General features: G+C 31.0%; 1 protein-coding gene across 2 annotated transcripts in view; it reads right to left on the bottom strand.

Moving 5' to 3' along the window:
* The window catches only part of LOC142332913 (ATP-binding cassette subfamily C member 4-like), a 120,771-nt gene that overhangs the window by 34,945 nt on the left and 59,999 nt on the right, over positions 1–25,827 (bottom strand). For both annotated transcript variants that reach the window (XM_075379615.1, XM_075379616.1), the window contains exons 15-19: positions 23,157–23,315; positions 20,566–20,727; positions 16,601–16,818; positions 6,912–7,147; positions 3,197–3,276 (exon numbers count right to left, since the gene is read on the bottom strand). In XM_075379615.1, coding sequence (XP_075235730.1) covers positions 3,197–3,276; positions 6,912–7,147; positions 16,601–16,818; positions 20,566–20,727; positions 23,157–23,315 — 855 coding nt within the window. The remainder of the gene's footprint in view (positions 1–3,196; positions 3,277–6,911; positions 7,148–16,600; positions 16,819–20,565; positions 20,728–23,156; positions 23,316–25,827) is intronic.

The raw sequence follows: 25,827 nt of genomic DNA on the forward strand, positions 1-25,827 counted from the left end.
GAACCTTTGGAGTTGACTGATCTAAAAAATGGCACAATAAAATGTTAACTGCAATTATCTTATTCAAACAAAACAGCACATCAGCTCCAATGAACCCAAATTGCTGATGGTTAGATGAACCCAAGAGTGATGGTTATTCTAGAATAGAACAGAATACTCTAGTTGTTTGGCACTCCAAACAACTGAACAATATTTATTATTACATTCTCTGGTTTAATTCATTTATAACAATAAACTAAACTTTTTTTTTAAAGTTAGGTACGAGTTGAACATATCCAACCTGATCAATGGCAATGCTACTAATAAATGTATTATTAGCCGCTCATCATTTCCTCTTCTAGGCTTATACCAAAAGTTACAGACAAAAAGGTTCCAACAATTGAAGAGCCTGAATTATGTGAAATGTAGAAAACATTTTGGTCATCTTGGACACTACATACATAGTTTGTGCATTTTTTAAAATACACATTTAAGATGTCATCTTACTGAATAGCCTACAATACTTTGGTTACTTGTCTAAATAGAGTATTTAAAAAATAATCTATAATAGTTTATTTAAATTTATTCAAGTAAAAATCAAACTGAAATAAAATCGTATATAAGTAAAAAATAATCCCCTGTTGAAATATATCATCATCATCATGCAAGTGATAAAAAATACACTTTGAGAAAAATATATGTACTCAAATATTAGCAAAACCTGAGCATTGCATTGATATGTCAAGATTCATAAAACCTAAGAAAGCTTAATAAAAACTAAGATTTAATTATAAATAAATAGTAAATAAAAATTACATATGTTTGTTAATGTTTATAATTCTTTTATATGAATTAAAATTAAAAAATAACATTTATTTATTTTATAACTCTTTGAAATGTACTCCAGCTTATCAGAAAGAAACAACTTATGTTACTTTTTAGGTATACTTTTGTTATGACACTTCTGAATCTGCACATCATTTTATTTGTTCTTTTGTTTTACCTGCACATCATTTTATTTGTTCCTTTTGTTTTACACAGTAAGAAGGAATTTCCATATTTATACATTTGAAAAAGACAAATCAATGATTACAGTCAACATCTTTGTAAGGAATATCAAAATAACAATTTTAAAGGGATATATTGTAAATTTAATCTAGATTAGGATGCCAAGTTGAAATAACTTGCTTGAATTTCTTTGAATCCTTTCATGATATGTTGGTCTTAAATTTTTTAAACTGGTATATTCACATCTAAAAGTACATATAAGGACTTTTTTTGTGTTAAAGGACTTTTTCAATGAAGTACTGATACCTTTTAATTATAAAATTTATTAAGTTTATTCATAACTACCTCAGTTCTTTATGAAAGAAATACATTACTACTTGAGAATGTCCATTCAAAATTTTAGATTTTTTTTATAAATTTATTTCAAAATAGTTTCTAACAATGACTCTACTTTTATATTTTTACACCAAAAAGAGTTAAATTAAAAGATATTGTTATTAGATAATATAATTTATATCAAATGACTCGCTTAACTTTTCATTTAAATTTACCTCCTGCAACACTATTAATCAAATTTTTCACTTTCTAAGTAAGTTCAAACCTTATACTCTATCAAATAAAAAATGGACGATCTGGATGATTATTTATTTTATTGTGTGTTGTGTGTTTCTATTTTCTCTGGTAAACTCACTTGTTTTTCCATGTAACTGAAGAGGAAAATTAAAAATTGAGTAGCCTACATGCACTATTTGAAGATACTTTTCATTTTGTCATTGGATTTTTGCAGTATAAAGATATGAAGACTAGTATTTTTCACTGCAAAGTACAGAGTGTCTCAAAAGTTGATTGATCAAAAAATACAATATTTCAAAAGCTGAAAACAATACTCATGCTATTAAATCAACAATAAATTTTTTATGCATAGTAAAATTAATTTTACTTTTTTTTAAATCTTACAAGAGTTACTCAAAATGCTGCCCATGTACTTCAGTACATTTTTCACAGCAAATTTTTACACTTGTCACCAATTTTTTATGTAAATCTTTGTTTGCCTTTAACACTTTAAATTCATCTTCGATTATTTGCCTCAACTGTTGCAAATCTCTAGACTTATGAGAGAAAACATTATTTTTCAAAATTCCCCACACTGAAAAGTCTAATGGTGTAAGATCACATGATCTTGGTAGCCAGTCAGTTATACCACATCTTCTTACTCACTTGTCAAAGTTGCTGCCAATGCATTCTCTTACCAATAAACTGTAACATGGTGGAGCACCATCGTGTTGCCAAATTAAATTAATATTTTCAAACAAAGGATTATTTTGTAGCTCAGGTAAAACTACTTCTTGTAACATTTCAAGGTAAGAATCACCATTTACAGTGCCGTTGAAAAAGTATGGACCAACAATGCCACCACCCCACACTTTGATGACTGGAACATTTAGCTCTCGTTCAACTACTTCGTGCAGATTTGTGTCACTCCAGTACACACACTTATGAAGATTGATACAATCATTTAGTTTAAAGGAAGCTTCATTCTTCCACACAATTTTGAAAGTAGGCTCTGCCTCACAGTGGATTGATGCAGTTGTGGACGATAAGCTTTTAGTTTCAATGCTTTCAAAATACAATGCTCACTACTGTGAGAAATATCCAATTCAGCAGATCTTTTACTAATAGATTTCTCAGTCAAACAACATTTGGGACACCTGGTATATTTGATATATTGTTTTTACATTTAAAGTATTTTCATTTGAATATTAAAGAAAATTAATCACGTAAACTTATGCTAATTATTAAGTAAACAAAGTAATATTCCATATTCTAGAGAACCTTAATTTATATTTTTTCTTTATACATTTTTTATTTTTATCATTCTTCAGATTTTTTCCTTCAAATGATTTTTTTTTGGGGTAGTACTCTGTATACCTTAACATCAAGTTAAAAACAAGTAACAATTTACTAGTCCTTAATTTTAAGCTAACTTCAAAAAGTTAAAATTTAATGATCTGAAAAAGTATTATTTTTACCTTCCTTAAAGGTAAAGCTGCATAAGTAGATAATGATTTTAAAAAACTTATCAATCTATTCGGCATTTCATTATGATGTATATTATTTTGACTGGATGCTTGCCAGTTCATGAATGAATAATGTAAATAGAATTGTACCAAAAATGAAAACAAGTTTATAACTACATAAAAAAAATTACCTGAATAAAATCCAATAAACATTTCGGCAACCACTCATCTACCATATTTAAATCTTTAGAAAATCTATTTAAAATTCGACCTGGAAATTCAAATCAGAAATATTTTTATTATTGGCTTTTATTAATAAAAGTTAATCTATTGTATTAATAAAAATTATATCTTAATGTCAGAATAAGTTTAATATATACAATCACCCTTTTGCTGCTTTTGCCTTACTTATGTGAGTGCCTCTGTAATAAACTACCAATTCTTCAGACGATTGTTTTGCACATGAACATTATTAAAATAGAAAAAAAAACGAAAAAGAATTTAAGCAAAAATTTAAAATAGTTTATGCTCAATCATGTATGATTTAGATACCTTTTTTAATTGTAAACAATTCTGCATAAACTTTACAAAAGAACTGGCATAATATTTAATTTCAATATGTTTTTAATACTGTATATCAGTGGTACCCAAACTGTGCACCATGAAACTTCCCAAGGGCTGCATAACCACTGCGGGAAAATAAAATAAATAAAAATTGAATAAAATTAAAGAATAAGAAATAAAAAATAGAATCAAAATAAGAGTACTAGAAATTACATTCTGGATGGAAATTTGCTAACTTGAATTTCATGCATCCTTCATTAGACAAGGTATGGTGATTCTTATTTTAATAACAATTGTAAATTCCTTCTGTAATACAGCTCCCATAAATTTTTCCAATTTAACTCATTATGTCTCTCTTTAGTTTTTCAACACAGTGATTATTACTAAGAGGGAGGGACGTTCGATAATTAACAAGGCAAATTAATGTAGATAAAAAATGGTTCAACCAATGACAATGAAAATTTTTAGGGGTCAAGTTGGCAACCTTGGGAATACATTTAACCAGCTGTTCGATCATAATTAATCTAAACATAATCTCTTTTGTTGATTTCAGAATATCAGCTCCACTTGAAGAATGTGTTTGCTGGAAGAGCGACGTTCAGTGATAAGATTTTTGCTATCAGAAGATGTGAAACTGACATAAATTTACTCAAGAAGTTTGAAACAATATGGTGAAAAGTGTTTAAACCACAGTAACATGTATAAGTGAGTGGAACACTTTAATTCAGGCAGAACAAGTATGACTGATCTCCATCGCTCTGGAAGCCAGTTGAAGTTTCAACTACCGCACTGCAAAATAGCATAAATGATCTTATTTGCAAAGACAAGAGAGTCAAAATTTCCCAAATTGCTTGTTTGTGTAATATTAGTGTTGGAACTATGCATTCTATCATTCATGATGTGCTGAATTATCGCAAAACGTGTCCGAGATTGGTTCCAGAACAGTTGACACAAGTCCATAATGACACTCAGATTTGTATTAGTTCTGAGCTGAAAGAATGGTTTGAAGCAGAAGATAATGTCTACATAAAAAACGTAGATACACCATTTCAAGCCCGAATCCAAACAGCAATGTCTTGAGTGGAAACAGCCAGATTCATCCACCAAAAAAAAATTCAAAACTCACATGTCAGCCAGTAAAGTGATATTGATGGTCTTCTGGGACTCACAAGCCCCAATTTTTAGCAACTGTTTAGAAGAACAACATACCGTGAACAGTGGGTACTATTCTAACATGCTCCAACAGAAAGTAAGACTTGCCGTAAGGCGAAAATGTCAGGGTGCTCTTTCAAAAGGTGTGATTCTCTTGCATGACAACAAGCGCCACCACATTGCTCAGAGAACAGGAGAAACGCTCCTGTTCTGAAAAGTTGGGTTGGGAGGTGCTGCCACATCCTCTTTACAGCCTAAACTTCGCCCCGTCTGACTTTCATTTGTTTGGCCCACTCAAAGACTTTTTACTCAGTAAGAAGTTCAACAACAAAGCAGTCAAAAAAGCTGTACACGAATGGTTCAAACAGCAAGATGAATACTTCTACACTGTGGGAATTAGAAAGCTCACAGAGTGGTGGGACAAGTGTCCACATGTTGCTGGAGACTATGTTGAAAAGTAGTTTAAGTTTCATTGTGATTGAATAAATCCTTTTTCCTCTACATCAATTTGTTTTTAATTATTGAACATCCACTGTACATACAATATTTTTCAAAAACCTTCAGAAAGAAAAAATTCTGGTAACATGAAATTAGTCATTCATTAATATAACGTGAAATCATTAATGTAACGTGAAATCATTCTAGGCCTCATTAAAATCAGTCATCAAATAATTCTTGGTTTCAGCCACTAAATATGCTATGGTAAACTGGAAAGCAGCAATAAATTTAGTTAAAATATATTGGTAAAAATTGATATTTACAGTATTGTTTAAAAAAAAATTGATCCAGTCATTTTCATCCATGAAATGGCATATTAAACACCAGTTTTTTCATTATATAAATACAATTCTTGATATATAGTGATTTACAATGTTTTCAATTTGGTTAATCTGTCCATTAATATAGGTGTTTAGATCAAACCATTCTTCATTATTGAAATAAACATAGTTTAATATCAAAAAATACTTTTAAATAAACACTCAAACCTATTTGAAGCAAATAATCTTGGTAGCTTTATCTATTTCTTTAAGTTTTTGAATAGCAATAGGTTTTGAAATGATAATTTTGCTCTTAAAACTATTGTTTTAAGAATTCTGACCAGAGAAGCTAGTTTGTACATAATTTTTCTATTGCAGAATCAGTGTTTAATTTTAACTAATTTCACATCATCAATGCAGAAAATCAATTTACAAAAATTTTAAGGTTTTTACATACGGAATAAGGCAGTAAAACATTTGCTTTTTTGTCTTATACCTCTTATTAAGATAAAAGTTTTTATTTATGGACAGTCATCATTTTTTCAAATATGTTAGAATTTATTTGTTTTACAAACAAAAACAATTATCATTTATAAATAATCTAGACACATTTATTTTATTCCATCATTTAGAAATAGTATACTAGTTTTTTAGGCCACACTGGTTTTGCAACAGGACCTTTATAAATACATAATACTTAACATTACGTAGCTCCTAAAATTCTTTTAGTTTAGGAAACAAATGAAAATCACTGTGGATGAAATCAGAGTTGTACGGTGCTTTAATGCTACTCAGACAAATTTTAGAAGCAGCATTCAAGTAGTTGCAACCAAGTATGGGATGTTAAATAGTTCCATTCCAAAAAAAATTTAACTACATCTTGCACAGTGTATGTTAAAAGAAAATTTAAGACTGAGCAGAAACATTGTTCAATCGGCTAAAAAAAAACTGAATGTTAAAATATTATTTTAGAAATAGGGAGTCAGAACATAGCAGAACAGATAGTTATTTAATTCAGAAAATCAAAGCTATTAATTTTGTCCAGTCTATTAAGTTTTACACCAGTAGTACATCCTGAAAAACCATTTTTAAATTTTATCTAAATTTTTGTTGAATATTGGATCTTCTGTGGTGAAGGGAAGTGACTGTCAAAGTTTGATCTATTTATTTGTAGTCTAAAGTACCTCATAAGTCAATTTTAAGAAAAAGTGCATCCTAGAAAACATACTGACAAAATACATGTACAACTAAGAGACATGCTTGATCGAATGTAATACTTCATCCCAACTAGAAATTTAAGAAACAATCCATCAGACTAAAAAAATAAATAAGGAAAATGTTAACACTGTACACTTGAAGTGCATGCACGTGCACACACACACAGACAGACACACAAAGTTCCTCACTCAAGAGTATGCATGAAAGTACATACCTGACGGATTATTATTAAAAAATGATATTGGAGTTCCAATAACAGAATTAAACATCTTGTTATGAAGCTCTTTTGAACTTCTCATACAACTAATGTAAAGAATTTTGATTCGAAGGATACCAATTACGAACACACTAGCAACAAGAGAGCCTTGAATCGATGATAAAGTTATATTTGACCATATATTATCATCTACTACAGTGTTATTAAAATATCTGTTCTCATCTAATCTTGTCCTAAAAAACAAAAATAATTAAAATAATTTTATTTTATTACTGCTAAAACTTCTGAAGTGGGAATTGTTTTTGGAAAGGAGAAATAAGAAAATAATTTCAGTAGAATTATAGATTACTACCCAGAAGTTGCTGGATGAAACTGTAATAAAACAGGAAATCAGACAGGATTATAAAATGTCAATGTTTTTTTTAATCTGTAAAATAATAACATTCTGCAAAGGTGTTAATTAAATGTTCCAACTTGATTAGAAGTAAAGGAGAATAATATACAAAGAATTTTATCTATAATAAATAACCACATCTGTCTACAAGAATCAAAAGTTACACTACAAAAATTAGTTCACAAACTTTAGATGTTATGAAAATCAAGCCAATTTTTTATGGACAATAATGAATTATTATAAACACTGTCAGCATTTGTATACAGTTAATAATAAAAACCAACTTTTGAACTATGCAATTAAAAAAAAATAGAGAATATTGTTTTTTTTTTTCATTATTTAGAACAAATAGTAAAAAGAAAAAAATGCAATACAATACCTAGTATCAATATTATTACCATATTACCATGGGTTTAAAAAATTAAAATTTAGAAATAACCGTATTTATTCGAGTACCCCCCCTCCCGTCCACGAATAAGCCCCGCACCACGATTTTCCAGACCGAAAATCTAAAAAAAAAACGACTATATACCGGTATTTAAGTACAACAGATATGATAAAAAAATACATAAATATTCAGAAAGTAAAGCGTTTAATTCGTTCATTTAAATTACAGTATTAATGTTACATTAATAATTAATTACCGTAAGTACTAGTTTAGTTCAGAATCAGTAGGCCAGTAAAACGAAAAGAAAGTATCATGTTAAAAACGATCATTTCAATACGTTTTTTAATATGGGATTTTATTTTTAATTAATCACTGTCACTGTCAATGTCTGTAGAAGTTACCGGTAGTCTCCACGTCGCTCTGCCAAAAATAATCGTCTTCACTACCATCAAGTTCATTATATATTCCGTATTTTTTAAAACTTTTCCTTACTAATTCCGTGGAAATACCTTCCCAAGCATCTTTTATCCAAGCACAGATCCGGTTAAAATCTGGGCGTTTGATTCTTCCTGTAGGCGTGAGAAAGAAATTTTCATCGACCATCCATTTACTGTACAGTTGTTGCAGACATCTACTGGTTGCAATAGAGATGTCAATTCGCTTGGAATTATTACTTGGCCTATCATACCCTTTTTTAAAATGTCTTTCACTTTATCAGTCGTATGCCCCCGATAACTATCCATTACTAGCATACCCGTATTTTTTTAAAGTAAATCTCCTGATCGCTTTTGCCATACACACCTGATCCGATCTAAAATTAAGGTTTCGTCCATCCAACCTGATTCCTGTGCTCTGATAATAACTCCATTTACCTGTACGGTAGGAAGTTTTTCTTTTAAAAACAATGTACGGAGGTAATTTTGATCCATCAGAAGTAATGCAAAGCATAACACTACAACTTTGTTTTTCATTTCCACCAGTGGTAATGAAACTATATGCGCATTTCAAAATATACGGGGGTTCGATCAGAGTTTCCTATTTGAGAAGGCAAATAGCCTTTATCTTTTCTATGATTTATTATATATTTGTGAAAATGTAATATTTTTTGTTCATATCTCAGCGTCTGGAAGTCGTTGAGAAACTGTCGTCTTTCGTCTTATTGACAAATCATTTCGTGCAAAAAATCGTGTTATCCATCCACGGCTTGTTTTAAAATCAACTTAATTCAATGATTTAGCGATTTCACGAGCATACGATATGATACAATTCTGTCGTGACAGCATAACCGCATTTCCTTTTTTCCATAGTCATACAATTTTTTTTTCTGTCTGTGAATTTTGGTTTTAAGCCACGAAAAGCCCTTTTATTACCAGTGACTTTCACGAGAAGTTGTTTCTTCTAACGCCAGTCTCGAAGGCAGCTTTCTTCTACGTCAAATTTTTTTCCTGCCGCCCGATTTCGAATTTTTGCAGCCTCTTCTATAACGCGCAGTTTTTCATTTACTGTAAAAGATCGTAGACGCTGTCGTTTTGTACTCATTTTAATACCGTAATTAAAATAAATCACCATATTAAACTTTACAAAATAAACTAAACAGATAAAATGCAATAACCGTACACATATACAAACAGTACAATGACTATGGCGAATAGACAAGACGACGATGGGTAACTGATACTGTAACTGTAGTGTCATTAGAACCGGATGCAGCCTATACAGAATGAGTGTTTTATATAAAAATACCGTATCTTCGTTCCTATCGATAATATGAACAGGATGTTAATAATTAAGGATGTATTCTGTTTAAGCGGCATCCGGTATTGATAAACGAAAGCTTAATGTAACTATATTTATGCGATTGAATTTAGGTACTTCTAAGAAAACGTTTACTTTACATAAATTATCCTCGCTAAAGGCTATGTTTCAAGTAAGCCCCGCACCCTTATTTTTTCTCTCCAATTCCAAGAAAAAAAGTGCGGGGGGTACTCGAATAAATACGGTAGTTTTGTTCAAGTGGTAAGTGAATTAGCATACTGAAGTACTTTACCAGTAATTATTCCAATAACTATTTCTTGTAATTCCCTACCTGCCCTTTTCAGCACATAATACATTAAAAGTGAAAACCCTTTATGCCTAAGAGACATAAAGTACTGTTTACCTTTCCTACCTTCATTCTTTTATCACATTTCAGAACCACTCCATTGTCAAAACTTATTGTTCTGATACTTTTAAATTTCTGTTAATCTTTATGTAACATTTAGTCAACTCCCTACCTATCTGTGACAGGCCTTATCTGGCCTTCTTCTTGTTTATTTGTTATTTCTGGTTATAGTTATCTTTTCATTTTATACATCTATTCCCTGTTTTCAATAAAGTGAGGTTCTTGGAAAGGACATCCGCTTGATTGGTGATCTATTCATTTATGATTATTTTATTGTTACTTTTTAATTTAAAGATTTCAAATGTTCTTTCTTCTTCCTTTAACACATTTCTGAATTAATTTCATTGATTTTTCCATTTTCATAAGGGTATATCCTTCTTTTATTAAATGTTTTGCATAATTACAGTCTTGTTTTTGATTTTTAAAAGCTCTCATGTGTTTGTAATATCTTAATCTTCTTCCTGTTTGTCCAACGTATGTTGCATTGCATTTACATTATATTTTGTATATACCATTACTGTTGTCTATATTTTTTCTTCTATGTTACTATTAAAAATCCTTCTTTGCATATATTATTTGTATTAATATATATATAATATATTATTTATAAATATATTAGATTTTATATAATTATATTATATTTACTAAAGAAATGTTTAATTAGCTAAATTTCTTTCCCAGTAAATGTTAATTTACTCCATTTAAAGGTTTCTTTATCATTTGTTATTTAAATTTCATTTATTTCTATTTTTATTCATTTTTCTGATCATTTCTTTTTTATACCATTTATTTTCTGCTGTTTGAAAAATAGTGTTTAACTCTTTTTTACATGCTGATTTCTTTAATGTTAAATTTTATTTATTTTACTTAAGTATTTCATGAAAACAGGAAATATATAAATAAAATTAAAAGATAAAAGAATGCCAGATAAGGTATGACGTCAAATATAGGGAGGGGGAACTAAATGCTATATAAAGATTAACAGAAATATAAAAGTACCAATACAATAATTTTTGACAATGGAGTGGTTCCGAAACGCATCAACATGTGATAAAAGAATGAAGTTAAGAAAGGTAAACAACAGTACTCAACATAGAAACTATGGTGATCTTAACAGAAAAGATAATAGTTAATTAATAGTTAAGATTAATAGTTGTTATTAATTTAATAACAATTGTGATTTTAGACCTTTGTAGCATTTTTACAAAAGTTAGAAAAGAAGTACATATTAAAATAATTTTTAAAACACCTTGATAAAGTTTCATTGTGAATGATTTACTTTTACTACATCAATTGAAATGTAGGGTTATGCAACAAAAGTATAAAAAACAATTAAATTAAAATAAGAAATTATCAGAATAACTTTAATTAATGCCCGTATAAATAGATTATAGTCATGAAGGGATATTTCAGAGGCAACAATCATATATTCCTTCTATATTTGTAATGTAATATTATTGCGAGTTAAATAAGAGAGTGAATCAAACATAAACAGTAATTTTTTTTTAATAAATTTATTGCTTAGTAATATACACAATTCATACCTTCATCATCTCTCTATATAGTCTCCTGCATAATCTCACACTTTTGCCAACGATCTGGAAGCTTGAATATTCCTTGTTTATAAAAATTTTGAGGACAAGTCATCAACCAATTGGGCACGTGCTCCTTGACAATTTCATAGTTTTCGAATTGTTTCCCTCCAAGCAATTTTCTCAAGGGCGCAAACAAAAAAATAGTCACAGGGGGACAAATCTGGACTTAGGAAGGGTGATCAAGAGTTTCCCAGTGCAATTTTCCAATTTATTCCTTTCCAAAATCATGGAGTGCACCCTGGCATTGTCATAGAGAAGGATGACTTCTCTGATGGGCATACCCTGTCTTTTGTTTTGGTAGTCAGGTTTTGTTGATTGTAGCAGCTGGTAATAGTAAGCCGCATTCACCATTTGTTGATTGTAGAGAAAATCAGTTAGTAAAACTCCCCTTGAGTAAAAAAAATGATTGCAGAACTTTTCCGGCTCAGAGATGGAATTTGGCCTTCACTGAGCACCATCTTTCCACTCCCTACTTGCCATTTTTGACTCTGGAGTGTAATGATGGATCCATGTCTCATCACATGTGATGATGTGCCTCAAAAAATCATCCCCTTCTTGCCAAAATCGATTCAAAAGTCTCTCACAGATCTTCAACCTAACCTGTTTTTATTTTCACTCAACAACCTCAGAACCCATCAAGCACTAATTTTTCTAAAGCCAAGATTACCGGTGATAATGGATTGAGAACTTCCATATTCTGACATGATTTCTTCAACAGTGAACCGGCAGTCACTTTTGATAAGCTCTCAAATGGCAAGGATATATTAGTCAGCTGTGAGACTTGACCTTGGACGTTGATTATGACTTTCGTTTTCTACACTTTCTCGCCTGCCCTTAAATTGTGTCTGACCCACGTATACACTCTGTTCTGAGACAGTGTAGCGTCTCCAAACAGTACCTTTAAACAAGTTAAATTTCCACGGGTTTAACGCCTTCATTAGTTAAAATCTTTATGATTATACATTGCACAACAGATGATGGAACCTCTTGCTCACTCATGGTTGTAGTGACGACAGAACTGAGTGGAGGAACTAATTAAGCTAGATGCCCCTTTCTAATACACTGTCATCCAGCTCAAAACTGCTTGCTGCGTAGAATAGCAAAATTACAGATAGCATTTCATAAAATAAAAATACGTTTAAGAACAGTTTATCAATAAATAGAATGTGATAAGATGATCAATTAGGTTTCAGAAATAGTTTGGAAACATTTGAAAGTGTCGAATGGAATAAAATATTTCAAATTTTAAGAGAGTTAGGGGATACAATAGGAAGATAAAAATTACTTATAATTTGTACAAGAATCAGATGGCAATTATAAAAGCAGAATGATTAAAAAAGGCAAGAGTCCTGATTTAGAAAGAAGTGAAACTAGGATTGTAGTCTGTCCTCTGTGCTTTTCAATTTATACATAGAAGAAGCAATACAGTGATTGCAGGAAAAATTTGAGCGTGAAGTAACTAAGAAGGAAAAAAGTTAAAATTTGTTATGACATTGTTCTTTTGGCAGAAACCAAAAATGAGTTAAGAGCTTCTGAACAGATGAATTTATTGTTAGAAGAGAAACTAACTTTAGAAAAGATAAATATAACTAAAAAACAATTAACAATATGTAACATAGTGGAGGACAATGAGAGATTAAAGACTAAAACTGAAGAACAAAAACAAATTACAATGAATTGACGAAGTAATGCACACATTGAAGTCAGAGTAGCATGAACAAAAAAATCTTTCATGATAAACAGAAACCTTCCAGTATCAAATACAAATTTCAGAATTAGAAAGAAAATCTTAAAAATATTTTCATAAAGTGTAGTATTTTATGGTAGTGAAATACAGACAATAAGAAAAATGAAAAGAAAAAGAATAAAGGCCTTTGAAATATAGTGTTATAAGAGGATGTTGAAAATAGAAATGAAGAGGTCTTAAGACGAGTAAAAGAAAACAGAAATTTGCAGCAGAATTTTGTAAAGGGATAACTGCAGTAGATTGGTGGCTTATTTATCAAGGTTTAGTGAATGTGTAGAAAGGCATTGTGAAAAATGTAGAGGAAGAACAAATCGTGAAATATATATATATATAATAACTGAGACTGTAGGGTGTAGAAAATATGCTGCAGTTAAGCAATTAACATTGACCAAAATATAATGGAGAATAGAGAATAATGAAAAAAAAAACCATTAGAAACAAGGATACAAATAGTTACAATTAAAGCAGAGGGAAAGCATTTATCTAGTTGGATAAATGCATTTATCACCAAATTACAAATTACAATTAAATCATTAGATGACGAATGGTTTTACGTAGCAGTACAACTAAGACATTATTTATTAGACAAGCCAATACTACAATAAATACAATACTACAAGTATAAAACAATATATGATCATCTAAAGAGGATTGTTCTTAAGATTAAGTCAATTATTAGATAAGTTGCTTTACAAATTTTTAGAAATATAAAGCTATTTTAAATTTACTTAATTTTAATTCTTTATAATTTTTAATCATTAAAATTAATGATTAGTATGGATAAATAAATGGATTTTACTAATCCACTTATTTAAAAGTAACATGTAAAACTGTGCAATTAATTTAAAATAAAAAAAATTTTCAAGAATATTAAAAAAGTCTTAAGTACTAAATATGAACATAATTACTGTATTTGTACTTCAACATAGATAAGATTTTTATTTATTAACTCAATGCCAAAAATTTATCCAAATCTTTATATCAAAAGTTCTAGGTATTTTCTGAAGGGCTTGTCAAAATAGCTGACCTATTTTTTTTTCTAATTTACAGATTTCTTTTTAAAATGGCTCATTATTTATTCATCAATTTCAGCGAATTTTTTAATTTATCCACAATTAAATTGTTTAACCCAAGAAATAACATATTTTAATATATATAGTAAAAATTGAAATCAGTTTTATAAATCTTAAAAATTATTTTTTCAAAAACGTTATATTTATTGCCAATAATATAATAAAAAATACACATATCATAATTACTCATACTGTAGCGTGCAAATTAATTCGAACACAAGGAATTTTTTGTTTATTTCTATGTTGTTGTAATCTTGAAGAGCTGAATCAAACCAGTCAAATGACTGAAGACAAAAAAAAAGTTATTTAGTAATTTTCATGTTTAAATAGTGTTTTGTGAAAAGAATTTACAGAAACTGGTTCTGTTTCACCTCAAAGGAAAGGCAAATGTGGCCTTAATGAAAAACTACCCAAACACAAAATTGGTTATTAGTAAGAAAAAGTTAACTTGATCGAAAACAAAATTATCTGCTGTGGAATCAAGAATTAGCGGGCAGTGGAACAGATTTACATATAACAACTGTTAGACACTGATTTCTTGCAGCTGGATGGAAAGTTTGTTGGCCAAGTAAAAACAGCTTTTAACATCAGCAATGTACAAAAAAAGACTCTTGTGAGCCAAAGCACATGCTAACTGTAAAAAAAAAAAAAAAGACTGCAAAAATGTTACGTTTTCTGATTTTCATATTCAGTGGCAAAGGGCTCCGTACATTAGAAAAGCACGAGATGAAAATACATCACCGGCTCATATCCAGTAACCAGTTAAACATACCCAGAAAAAAATCTTTTGTGGTAGTTTCAAATTTGAAGGCCCTTGTTCATTTTTTCCAGTAAACGATATATTAAAAAGCGATGAATATATCAAGATTCTGAAGAACAGGTTGTGAAACAACTTCAAAACAAATTTCCACGAGAGAACGGAGTGTTCCATCAAGATTAGGCACAATGCCATAATGATGAAAAAGTGGAAATTTTTCGCAATAGTCAAAAAATGGATTGAACCACAAAAATTGACCTAATTAAAGCAATAATATAGTAAATTTTATTTAAATTTAAATAAAAAGGATTGATTTAATTAGTTTTCAAATTTTTTAATCACATATTTTTTAAAAGACTGATAGTCAATTGTTTTAATGGAAATTTGTTTTGAGCAAAAACTGTAAATCTAAATTAATAAGTAGTTGGTTGGATAAGAAACAATTTGCTAGACCAAAGTTGATAAGAGATAAAATACTTTTAATTGAGGCCTAGCAACAATTTTTACATAAATCTCAGCTAAAAATGAAAAATGTTCAATTGGAAGTTTTCCAAAAACAGAGTTTTAGTTTTTGGTTATCCAAACTTAATAAGAATAGAAATGAAGAAATTTGAATCTCAGGGAAAAGTCAGAATCCTAGATATTTTCAATAAAAAAATGGGAAATCTTCCTGCAAATTGTAGTTTGAAAAAAAAAATGGTGATGGTAAGAAGTGTTTTTTGAAGATAATCTCAAAAAGTTGGATAAAGATATGAAGTTGAAAAACATAATAATTGTGTACTTGTTTTCAACTGTCTGGTCCAACCTAAATTAGACTAATTTAACAATATCAGACAATAATTTAACCTTCTTTCCAACAAACTATACGCAGTCTTTATACCAAAATATCAATAAAATTCTTGTGTGACTATTAAAAATAATATTTATGTATGTTTTTCATGCTGTAATTATGACTTATTCAATCGGTCCTTCCAAATCAGCAATTAACATTTTTATGAGAATGTCTTTTATAACATCAGTCACATATTAAAACTGCCAATGTTTACTCAATCCATTCAGTGATATTATCACCAAGTTTCACTGTATTTCAGTCATATTTTTCTTGTAATGTTAAAAATTCCATCCCATTTCAAATTACCAAATGCTTTTTCAAGATCTATAAATGCCAGGTTTGTTCTTCTTCAACCTGTCTTCTGAAAATTGCTTTGTGCTCTTATGCTTTACCTCAAACCAAATTATTCTTTATTTAAAAAGGTTTATTTAAAAGATTTCCTCCTTAATGGAAGCATAAACTGAAAAACTCAAAGACTAGATGGCTTTTTCATCACTGATATCTTGATGTAGCATCTTAAGATGTCGACACATAAGTTACAACAAAGACCTTCACCTAATGTAGCTGAATAAGTAGAAAATTAAAAGTTCTCTTTTAGAAAAATATTTACTAAAGATAAATTAACATACAATGGGACACCAACTAACAAATGAGTGCAAGAAAATCACAACAAAGCGACTTTCAGTCAACAGACAATCAACAAAGCAACAATGTGTATAGATAGCAAACAAATACTAACCAGTAAGAAACAAAGAAATCGTCACAACTACTGATAACTTGAGTTAGAATAAACAGTGCAATAATAATTAGAATAATACAGGTATTTGAACCAGCACGAAAATAATCAAAATAAACAGAATGCCCTTTACGATTAATAACTTCTGCTTCAAATTCCACATCAGATACATCAGTACAGACTGAATTTTCATTAATTAAACTCATCAAGGTTTTAATGCTCTAAAACAGAAAAACAGTGAGAATTATAAATATGATTGATTTCATTTAAATAGATATTAAACAATAGAGAAGATCATTTATTTAAATACATAACTGAAAAAAACATTGCTTACAACATAATCTTTCCATAGAATCTTTGTACTGTAATCTAAAAGAAAAGTACATTGTGAATTATCAGTTTGTTTTCCATAGATAGAGCAAGAACAATGAACTGATTTTAAAGTAACTTAATATCCCTAGTATATCGAAGAGAATGATTGAAATCTAGGCAATAGGTGAATAAATTAAAACTTACCCAAATTCATCTCAATTTCTCTATATTCTTCTAAGTGTACATAAAAATTCTGCTGCTGGCTTATCATGATTAACTACACTTTCACTAATTTATATTTATAATAGACTCCATCTTATTTAGAATAACTTTAAGACATATGTATGCTGTTGATCAGGAACCTTCACAATTTAAATATGAACATTTCCCTGACAGAAATCCATCACTTAGGCAATACATTCATCAGTTTCAACTCTTAAGTCTTTTTTTGCTGATTCTATGGATAGTATCTTTCAAAATAGCAAAAAACAAATCTAATCTTCATTTATCTGGCTCTCATCAATCAGAATTTCTGGTTTCCATTTGAAAATTTTATTTTTGTTCAATTAATTCAAAATACAATTGCTATTTTTCATTAAGAAATACCTACCAGAATCAATCTCCCTTTAATAGTCATGATCTTGATACCAAGCCATACTCTAAACAGCATAATAGGGTACAGAATTGTTAATTTTACAGCTTGCCAGTCAGAGCTGCCTAGAAATATGGAAAACTCCAACATTTACTGGTAAAGCACTTAAGAAAATAATCTACCATGTGAAATTAAGGAGTTTTTTGTTGATTTTACTTTCGTTAAGAAGCCTGATGTTGACTGAATCTTTTTTAAGGTATCCTGTTTATTCTAATTTGAAGAAGAGCAGAATACTCAGATTACTGAGGTGACCTTTAAGGTTGGTTGTCGATTCCTATTTTAAATGGGTAGGCGCAAGGCAGAGCACTATCGTGGAGTCTTTGAGGATAGTCCTGAAATTTTTTAAAACTTATTGTCTGAGGGTAGATTGTTTATTGACTTCTCTTCTAACAAGGTTAAATTTAGACGTCCAGTGGTGTTTCAATTCCTGCCGGTTCAGACATAGAGCTAAATTCTGTAAGCATTGGCAGTTTGTGCTCATTGTGGTGAGGAGGGACACACCTGTGAAGATTCTTCCAAGAAGACGGAGGGTCTGACTTGTTTCAACTGTAAGCATCTTTGGAATGATCATAACAACTCTGTGAACAGTAAATATTGTGGTTGTTATCAGAGAGCATTGTCATGTATACTAATTCAGTCTCGTTTGATGGTTAAAATTGGTCAATTAAATGCACAGACTGCTTTTACATTGTTCAAATTGAGCTCCATGAGATTGTCATGCATAGAGGATTGGAAGTTGTTCTGTTGCATACATTGCAACATACATTGTTTCCAGCAAACCGCCATATGTAGCGCCCATATGGGTGGGTAGGCTAAAATTTAAAAGCTATCAGGAGATATTATTAAGGGTTCAACGCCTTATATTATTAATTGTATTGGATGGTTACCGTATGATTTCAAGGGAGGCGATGTTGGTGTTCGCAGGCATGAAACAGACAGATCTGATTGCATCTGAGAGGCAGCAGCGTTACTATACCATGAAGTCAGGAGAAAAAATTCAGAAAATATTTCAGAAAAAATTCAGAAGATAGAACGACATGGTAACGCCTTATGGAAGACCAGATGGGATGAGTCAGAGGACGGGCACTACATGCATGATCTTATTCCAAATGTAAGTTTGCGGGGATGCCTCTTGGGTACACCCTAATAAATATGTGACACAGTTATTTTCTGACCATGATGCTTTTCGGGACATACTTCAGAATTTCGGTCTGGTGGACTCGGGTATCTGTCTGCAGTGCGGACAATTGGACGATGCATACCATGACTTTTATCAGTGTTCAAAGTACGAATTGATGCGCACAGAGACCATTTATTGGCTGGATATTATCGAGGTGGCACTTGATCTCCGTGTCAACTGGATGAGTCAGACCAAATGGATGATAGTAGAACATTTTATCATTTACTTAGCAAAGGAGAGAATTTCGAAAGAGATTTAGAGGTCAGTCTGGGTTTTTCCTGTTTTGTTTTTTTTTTTTGTTTTTGTTATGTTTAGTTTGTTGTTTGTTATTTTTATTATGGTTATTGTTATTGTTATTTTTGTTAGTTATCTTACTGTTTTGATTTATTTTATGTTGTTGTTTCATTAGTGTTATGTTACGTTATTTATTTGTTATCTTTTGTTTCACTCAATTTACTTATTCCGGGTAGGTAGCTTCAGTTCCTTCTCAGAGATGTGTTTTGTTCAATAGTGCTCTTAGTTAGTAGTAAACTGATGTGAATGATGCTTGTGGCATTCATATCGTTGACATCCTGGCTGAGGTTAAGACTGGAAGATGTCATAACCGAGATATTGACGATAACCTCTGGTAAAGCCCATAAAGATTACGTACAGAGGGGGTGGTAGGTATGATGACCGTAACAGTCACATGGAGGGTGTCTTCCCCTACAGAGTCAGGATATTCTAATTTGAGGATAGTGTTTTTGGTATTTAAACACTTAATCAAGTAATGATCTGAGTGCATAGTTTAATTGAAGTTAGATAAAGGAAGAGTTTTTGTATGAAACTTTCGGTGTTAGAGAAAGGTGCGGGAATCATGCTTCTGCAAATTGGTTACTTTGATAGTTGAAATTGTTAAGTTATGGTAGGCTATGACTTGGAGAGAGCCCGCCCACCTCTTTCACAGCTTGGGTTATACGGTGCTCGAGCATAAGCTCCAGCACCTTAGCAAGCGCATCTATCATAAACAGCAGCCGATATGAGGAGGGAAGTGCTGGATCCTTCCCTGGTTTAAGTGCAAGTACCAGCTGTTGGCCAACTCTTGGGGAAGACCCCCTCCATAAGACAGGTATTGTAGACATCAAGGAAGACCTCTGGCTCCACCCAGACCACCATCTTTATCACGATATTTGGCAACAGGTCCGGGCCCGGCACCTTCTTCGGAGGCATGCGCATTGCTGCATCTATTAATTCACCTTGTGTGAAGGGGAGTGAAGGCTCATCACCCCTTTCATTCACAGCTAAACCTTGTCTGCAAGGGAAAAGGCCATCTATTATACCCCAGACTTCCCGAGCATCCTATGTAACAGGGACTCAGGGTCTCAGTATTCTTCTTACCAGGACGCTATACGGCCTCCGCAGATCTGATTCAACTTCTGTAATTAGCTTCTTCCAACCAATTCTCTTTGTCTCCTGAATGCATTTGACTATGTCCTCCTTGGCTTCCTTATATCGGGCCACACATCACACATACGTCTCTCAGGGGAGGGAGGTGAGCCCTCGTCATCTTCCTTCTGGCCTTATGACAGTCTTCGCTTTTGTGCTACCTCACTTGTCCACCAACATGCGGGAGGTTGCCCCTTTCTAGTATATGTCTGAGGGAGACTTTCACACGCCGCCACAAGAGAGCTCACCAGGCAGTGCACCTTATCCTCTGCAGTAATAGCTTCGCAGACTCCACTTAAAACCAGTGCCGCTGCAAATGCACAGGGTCAAGGTAGCTTAAGGGACTGACCTATATCAATAAATAAATAGATTAACTAAAGAATAATAAAATTAAAGCACCTCATGCGATTTTTTTGAAAACATTCCTGTCATATCAGAAACCTCTTCATGCTCAGATTCTGTAGTCTTTCCCTGTTTTTCCTCTTCAATAGAATCTGATGAATCATAATCTAAATCGCTACTTTCAGCTTCATAAAAACTACCTTGCCTTTTAGCTGATCCCTGTAAAGACATAAATAAATCATTATTCGATACATTAGTTAATACTCAAATCAAAGAATCTACCTACACAGTAAAAAATATGAGGAAGATAAATATTTCCTTATTAATTAATTCTGCACTTTTTAATTCAACAGTTTCCCAAGATTTCTTTATAATCAATATCTTCTTAAGTAAACTGAATATTAATAATTCTAATTTTGATATCCATGACATATGGTTTTAAAAAGCATAAAATAGTTTTCAATGTATTTTTTATTTTAAGATTGAAATTATAAAAAAATTATGCACAATCTGAGTTGGCTTTTCTTTAAATCAAGGTTTTTCTAAAGATTACTACTACTGGGATTGCTGAGTGTAAATGTTATTATGACATTAATATGTAGCAATGGTTATTGGAATGGATTTTGAGGGGTATTTAATTTTCATAATATGTTCGAAGAGAATCCTCATTAAATTTGTGTTTATTCATTAGTAGCTGACATAGCAATGCTTCGCTACTGCTAGATTTTATATATATATAATAAATATTAATATATAGATTAAATGAACACAATTGAAAGTTTGATAAAACATTAACAATATGAACATTATGGAACTTCACAAAATTTAACCTTTCACTTTATAAAAGTCAGAACGTAAATAAACCCAATTGTTAAAAAACAACAGCACTACCTATTGGATTTAACTCAAACTACTCTCTAAACACAATAGTTGGTTCAAAATACCCCTAACTTTCTTTCTACTGGTCAGATTGAGGGTTTCAATATCATTAAACCTTCTCCAGACAACACAGACCATTTTGCAAAAATCCATGTGTAAATCGGTCCAATAGTTTTTTAGTCTATAGCGGACACATATATGAACATTGCTTTTATACAAATGGATTCAAGAATGTTGTTTTTATATTGTTTCATATTTTACAATTAATTGCTCAATTGTGTCTACTTTTAATTGTTTATATTAAGATTTATAAACTATTACTTTGGTATCTACACATGTATGTTAACTTGTTTCATAGAGGCAGTTAATAAAAAGGGATTGAGGGGTGGAATGAAGTACTTCAGAAGAAAAAAAAGCAGGGAGAGGTTTAGTTTGTATGTACTATGTATCATTGTGAAAAGTTACATCCTGTTTGTCCTACGTAAACATTATTACACTTTTAACATACTAGTATTTAAACCCTAGGAGTATATCAAATTCTGTTTTTGTCTGAAACTGAGGTAGAAGTTTCTCTGTATCTGTGATACACTTACTGAATTCAGCTACTTATTTTATTTATTGTGAATAGTTAAACCTGATAAGTCTTTTAGTGAAAGTAGAATGTAGTGTAAAATGTGAAGAGCACAGTTCAAAATAGTGAAATTTTGTAGCATAGGATGATAAGAAAAGTAGTGTATTAATGTCAGTAGAGCTAATTTTCTTTAAATGGAATCATGTTCTGTTTTTTGATTAAGATGGAAGAAGTTTATGTTTTAGTTTTTTTTTATATTCAACATGAAAATCATATTTCTTAAATTTTACTGGAGTGTTTAAGAAGTTGCTTGTATTGTCTGATATTCCCAAACTATAGGAAGTTATATCATTATGTCATCTAAATACCCATGACAATAAATGAAAAGTTTTTATAACGTTACATGACGTAGGTGAACCTATAGGTAGGTAGGCTTCTATACAGAATTTCTTCCTAAATGTTAACTAATTTTGTATGCAAAAACAGTGTTATGTGTTTTGAACTAATTACTAAATAACAGACATTTAATCTAATCACAAAAGAAATGACTGTTTTCAACAATAAATTCTACATAAACAATAAAATAGACTATCTTGGGAAATGAAGATAATGATAGTACTTTAATTTTTACTGATGATAATCTTATGATTTTAAGCTGTTATTTATTAATTAACTTATTAATTTAGCTGTTTTGCATTTGTTTGTTGCTATTTGACACTTAATAAACATTGAGTGTCATAATCAAGTGTATTTCAGCCAAGACTATTTTATGATTCTTCTGATTTTTTTCCCCTCAATAGTAAAGTAATAATAAAAGTAAATAGTAAATAATAAATATTATCTAAAAAAAGAAGCAAAATACGAAAAAATATATATACTTTAACCCTACATTAAATTTTTAAGATTCCATGTTTAAATAAAAAACCGAAATCTATTCAGAATCAACTTTTTCAACAAAGAAAATATATATAACAAATTAAAAATAAACATAAAAATAAAACAATAACCCCATTTTAAATTAATTTAGCTGTTTAACTTCTGCATTTAGGAATGTACATTCACAAAAATACATGTAAAAAGTAACCACAAACCTTGTTCCATTTTGGAAATGGATAAAAAAAATTCCCCAAATATAAAAGTAAAAATGACTTATCTTTTATGAATAGATAATAATTAAAAAGTATTAAAATGATGATACTTCATGTGTTTGAGTTTGAATTCTATTCTGCTCAAAAATTCCTTCTGGTTCAGGTTCAGAAATATTTTTCTTTTCTTTATCTTTATTACACATTTTTGAAAGGTAATCTAAACCAATGTTTTCAAATCCACTAGGACTACCCTGTGTTTGAATTGAACCCTGCAAATGCATACAAATAAATTATTATTCAATACGTTAATTAGACAACCCTACAAAATTTGGGTTGTGGAATGTTTTTTAACGTTTGATAATTGATTCCTATATATTTTTTTGCACATTATTCACTTACTTTTTTCCATCCATCATGTCAGGATTTTTTGCCAATTGCAAATTTTAAAATTTGTAAAAGTTATAAAATTATGAAAATGTTATACTCTAAAATAAGACATAAAACTTTTTTTTTTTTTTTATAATAAATTAATATAACATATTCACCTTTTTGGCTTATACTCTGCATCCTTATAGTTAAACAGTTGACTTGATCTGAAGAGAATTGTGGGGAGGTTGGTGGTGTGGGGAGGGGTGGATTGAAGATGACAAGATGGTGGGAGAGCTTGGCAGACACATTTGACAAGACTTAACAAGATGTAACATGTTTATTGGCAGCTATCTGTGACACTCATGCACTGTGCAACTACTATCAGTGCTGTTTCAACCATCAGCGTGAATAAATAGAGTTTTTTCTGTCCTCCATGATCAAACACGTTTTTGTCGGTGAAAAATATATTTTCAGGCCATAAAACAAGCGTTCCATTTTCAGAATGGCTTCAAGAGGCTGAAAAAATTCTGCAGATTCTTTTTTTTTATATTTGTGATTAGTTAATGGTGTAAAGGCAAAAAAGAAATATAACGAGTTTCATTCGACAAGTGTACCTCATGTATTTCGAAGTGAAAATAGGAGATCAAGACAAAACTTGGGCACCCGACTATGTTTGCTACATGTGTTGAAGGACTTAGACAGTGGTCAAAGGGTGAACAAGAAGCATTCAGATTTGGAATTCCAATGGTGTGGTGAGTCACAAAATCACACCGATGATTGTTACTTTTGTTCAACTGGTGTTCACAGTTTCAATTGAAGAATAAAAACAGAATCATCTATCCAAATATGCCATCTGCCTTACGCCCAGTTCCTGGTGGTCCAGACGTACCAGTGCCAATCCACCAGAAAATTTACCTAAAATAGACGGTTCCACAAGTGATTTAAATAAAAACAACATTGAGGAGTACAAACCCAGAGGTAGCTGTACACCATAGCTTTATTCACTGTCTGAACTAAACGATTTGGTTTGAGAATTACATCTGACCAAAGAAAATTCAGAATCGCTTGGTTCGAAGCTTAAAAAGAAGAATCTATTAGTCATCTCATTTTCCTGGTTCAGGTACAGAGAAAAGGATTTTCTTCCATATTTTTCAGAAGTATTCGTTCAAAAGGAGCCTCAAAGTTGTCCTTCACAACGTATGGACGATACATATTCAGAATGGGAATACATACTGTTGATACCTGTCGGACATTCTGTCCATTTAAAAGAGGGTTACGATAATTTGGAATTCTTTCTCGATGAAATTAAATACAACAATCATAAGTGAATTACGTGTGGTGATCTCAAAATAATATAGATTCTCCTAGGACAGCAAGGAAGACAAAAAAAGTTACCTTGTTTTTTGTGTGAATGGGATAGCAGAGATAGAGGAAAACACTTAATAAGGAAAAATTGGCCAAAAAGAGCTTCATTAGAACCTGGAACTAAAAATATGCTTTGAGAAGCTCTCATAGATCTGAATAAAGTTCTCCTTCCACCCTCTGCATATTAAGTTAGGCTTCATAAAGCAATTTGTCAAAGCCTTACAAAAAAAAAAGGTAAATGTTTTAAATACATCTGTGGAAAATATCCAGTCTTATCAACCACCAAACTAAACCAGAGTGTCTTTACTGATCCTGACATTAAAAAACTTCTCAGATGGTAATTTTGAGAATCAAATTGAAGTTTCAAAAAAAGAAGCCTGGGGAGCATTTAAAGACGTATTAAACAAGTTTCTAGGCAAGAAGAAGGATCCGAACTTCAAATCAATCATTGAGAACATGCTACAGAAGTACAAAAATTTAGGCTGTTCTGTGAGCGTTCACTTCCTAAATTCACATGTGGACTACTTTCCTGAAAATCTGGATGCCGCTAGCGATGATATGGGTGAGAGATTATAAAAAAAAATCAGGACATGAAAGAAATGGAAAGGAGGAGGTACCAAGGAAAATGGACTACTATGGCAGACTATTTCAGGGTGTTACACTGAGATGAACCCTATAGAGAACACAGAAGGTAAAGCGAGAAGCAGAATATAAGTCGTCCAAAGAAACTTCGACACATGGAATAAAATTGTAAGTATTTTACATACTTCATCATTAAGGGTGGGTGAAGAAGGGATTGGTTTCCGAAGGCATGACATACCTCATAAAAATTAATTAAATAAATAAAAATAAATTAATTTAAAAATGCACTACAACAGAAACTAGGCTTATTTTGTGGCAATTTTCATTAGAAATTAAGGGGTCAATGACCCTCCCATCACATTCTATTTAGACCACTCAACTGTTTAGCTATAAGAATGTGTAGTATAAGCCAAAAAAGTGAAATATAGTATTAATTTTTGCGATTTTTCAACTTTTCACAAATTT

Source organism: Lycorma delicatula, chromosome 12, assembly GCF_047948215.1.
Source record: "Lycorma delicatula isolate Av1 chromosome 12, ASM4794821v1, whole genome shotgun sequence".
NCBI lineage: Eukaryota > Metazoa > Arthropoda > Insecta > Hemiptera > Fulgoridae > Lycorma > Lycorma delicatula.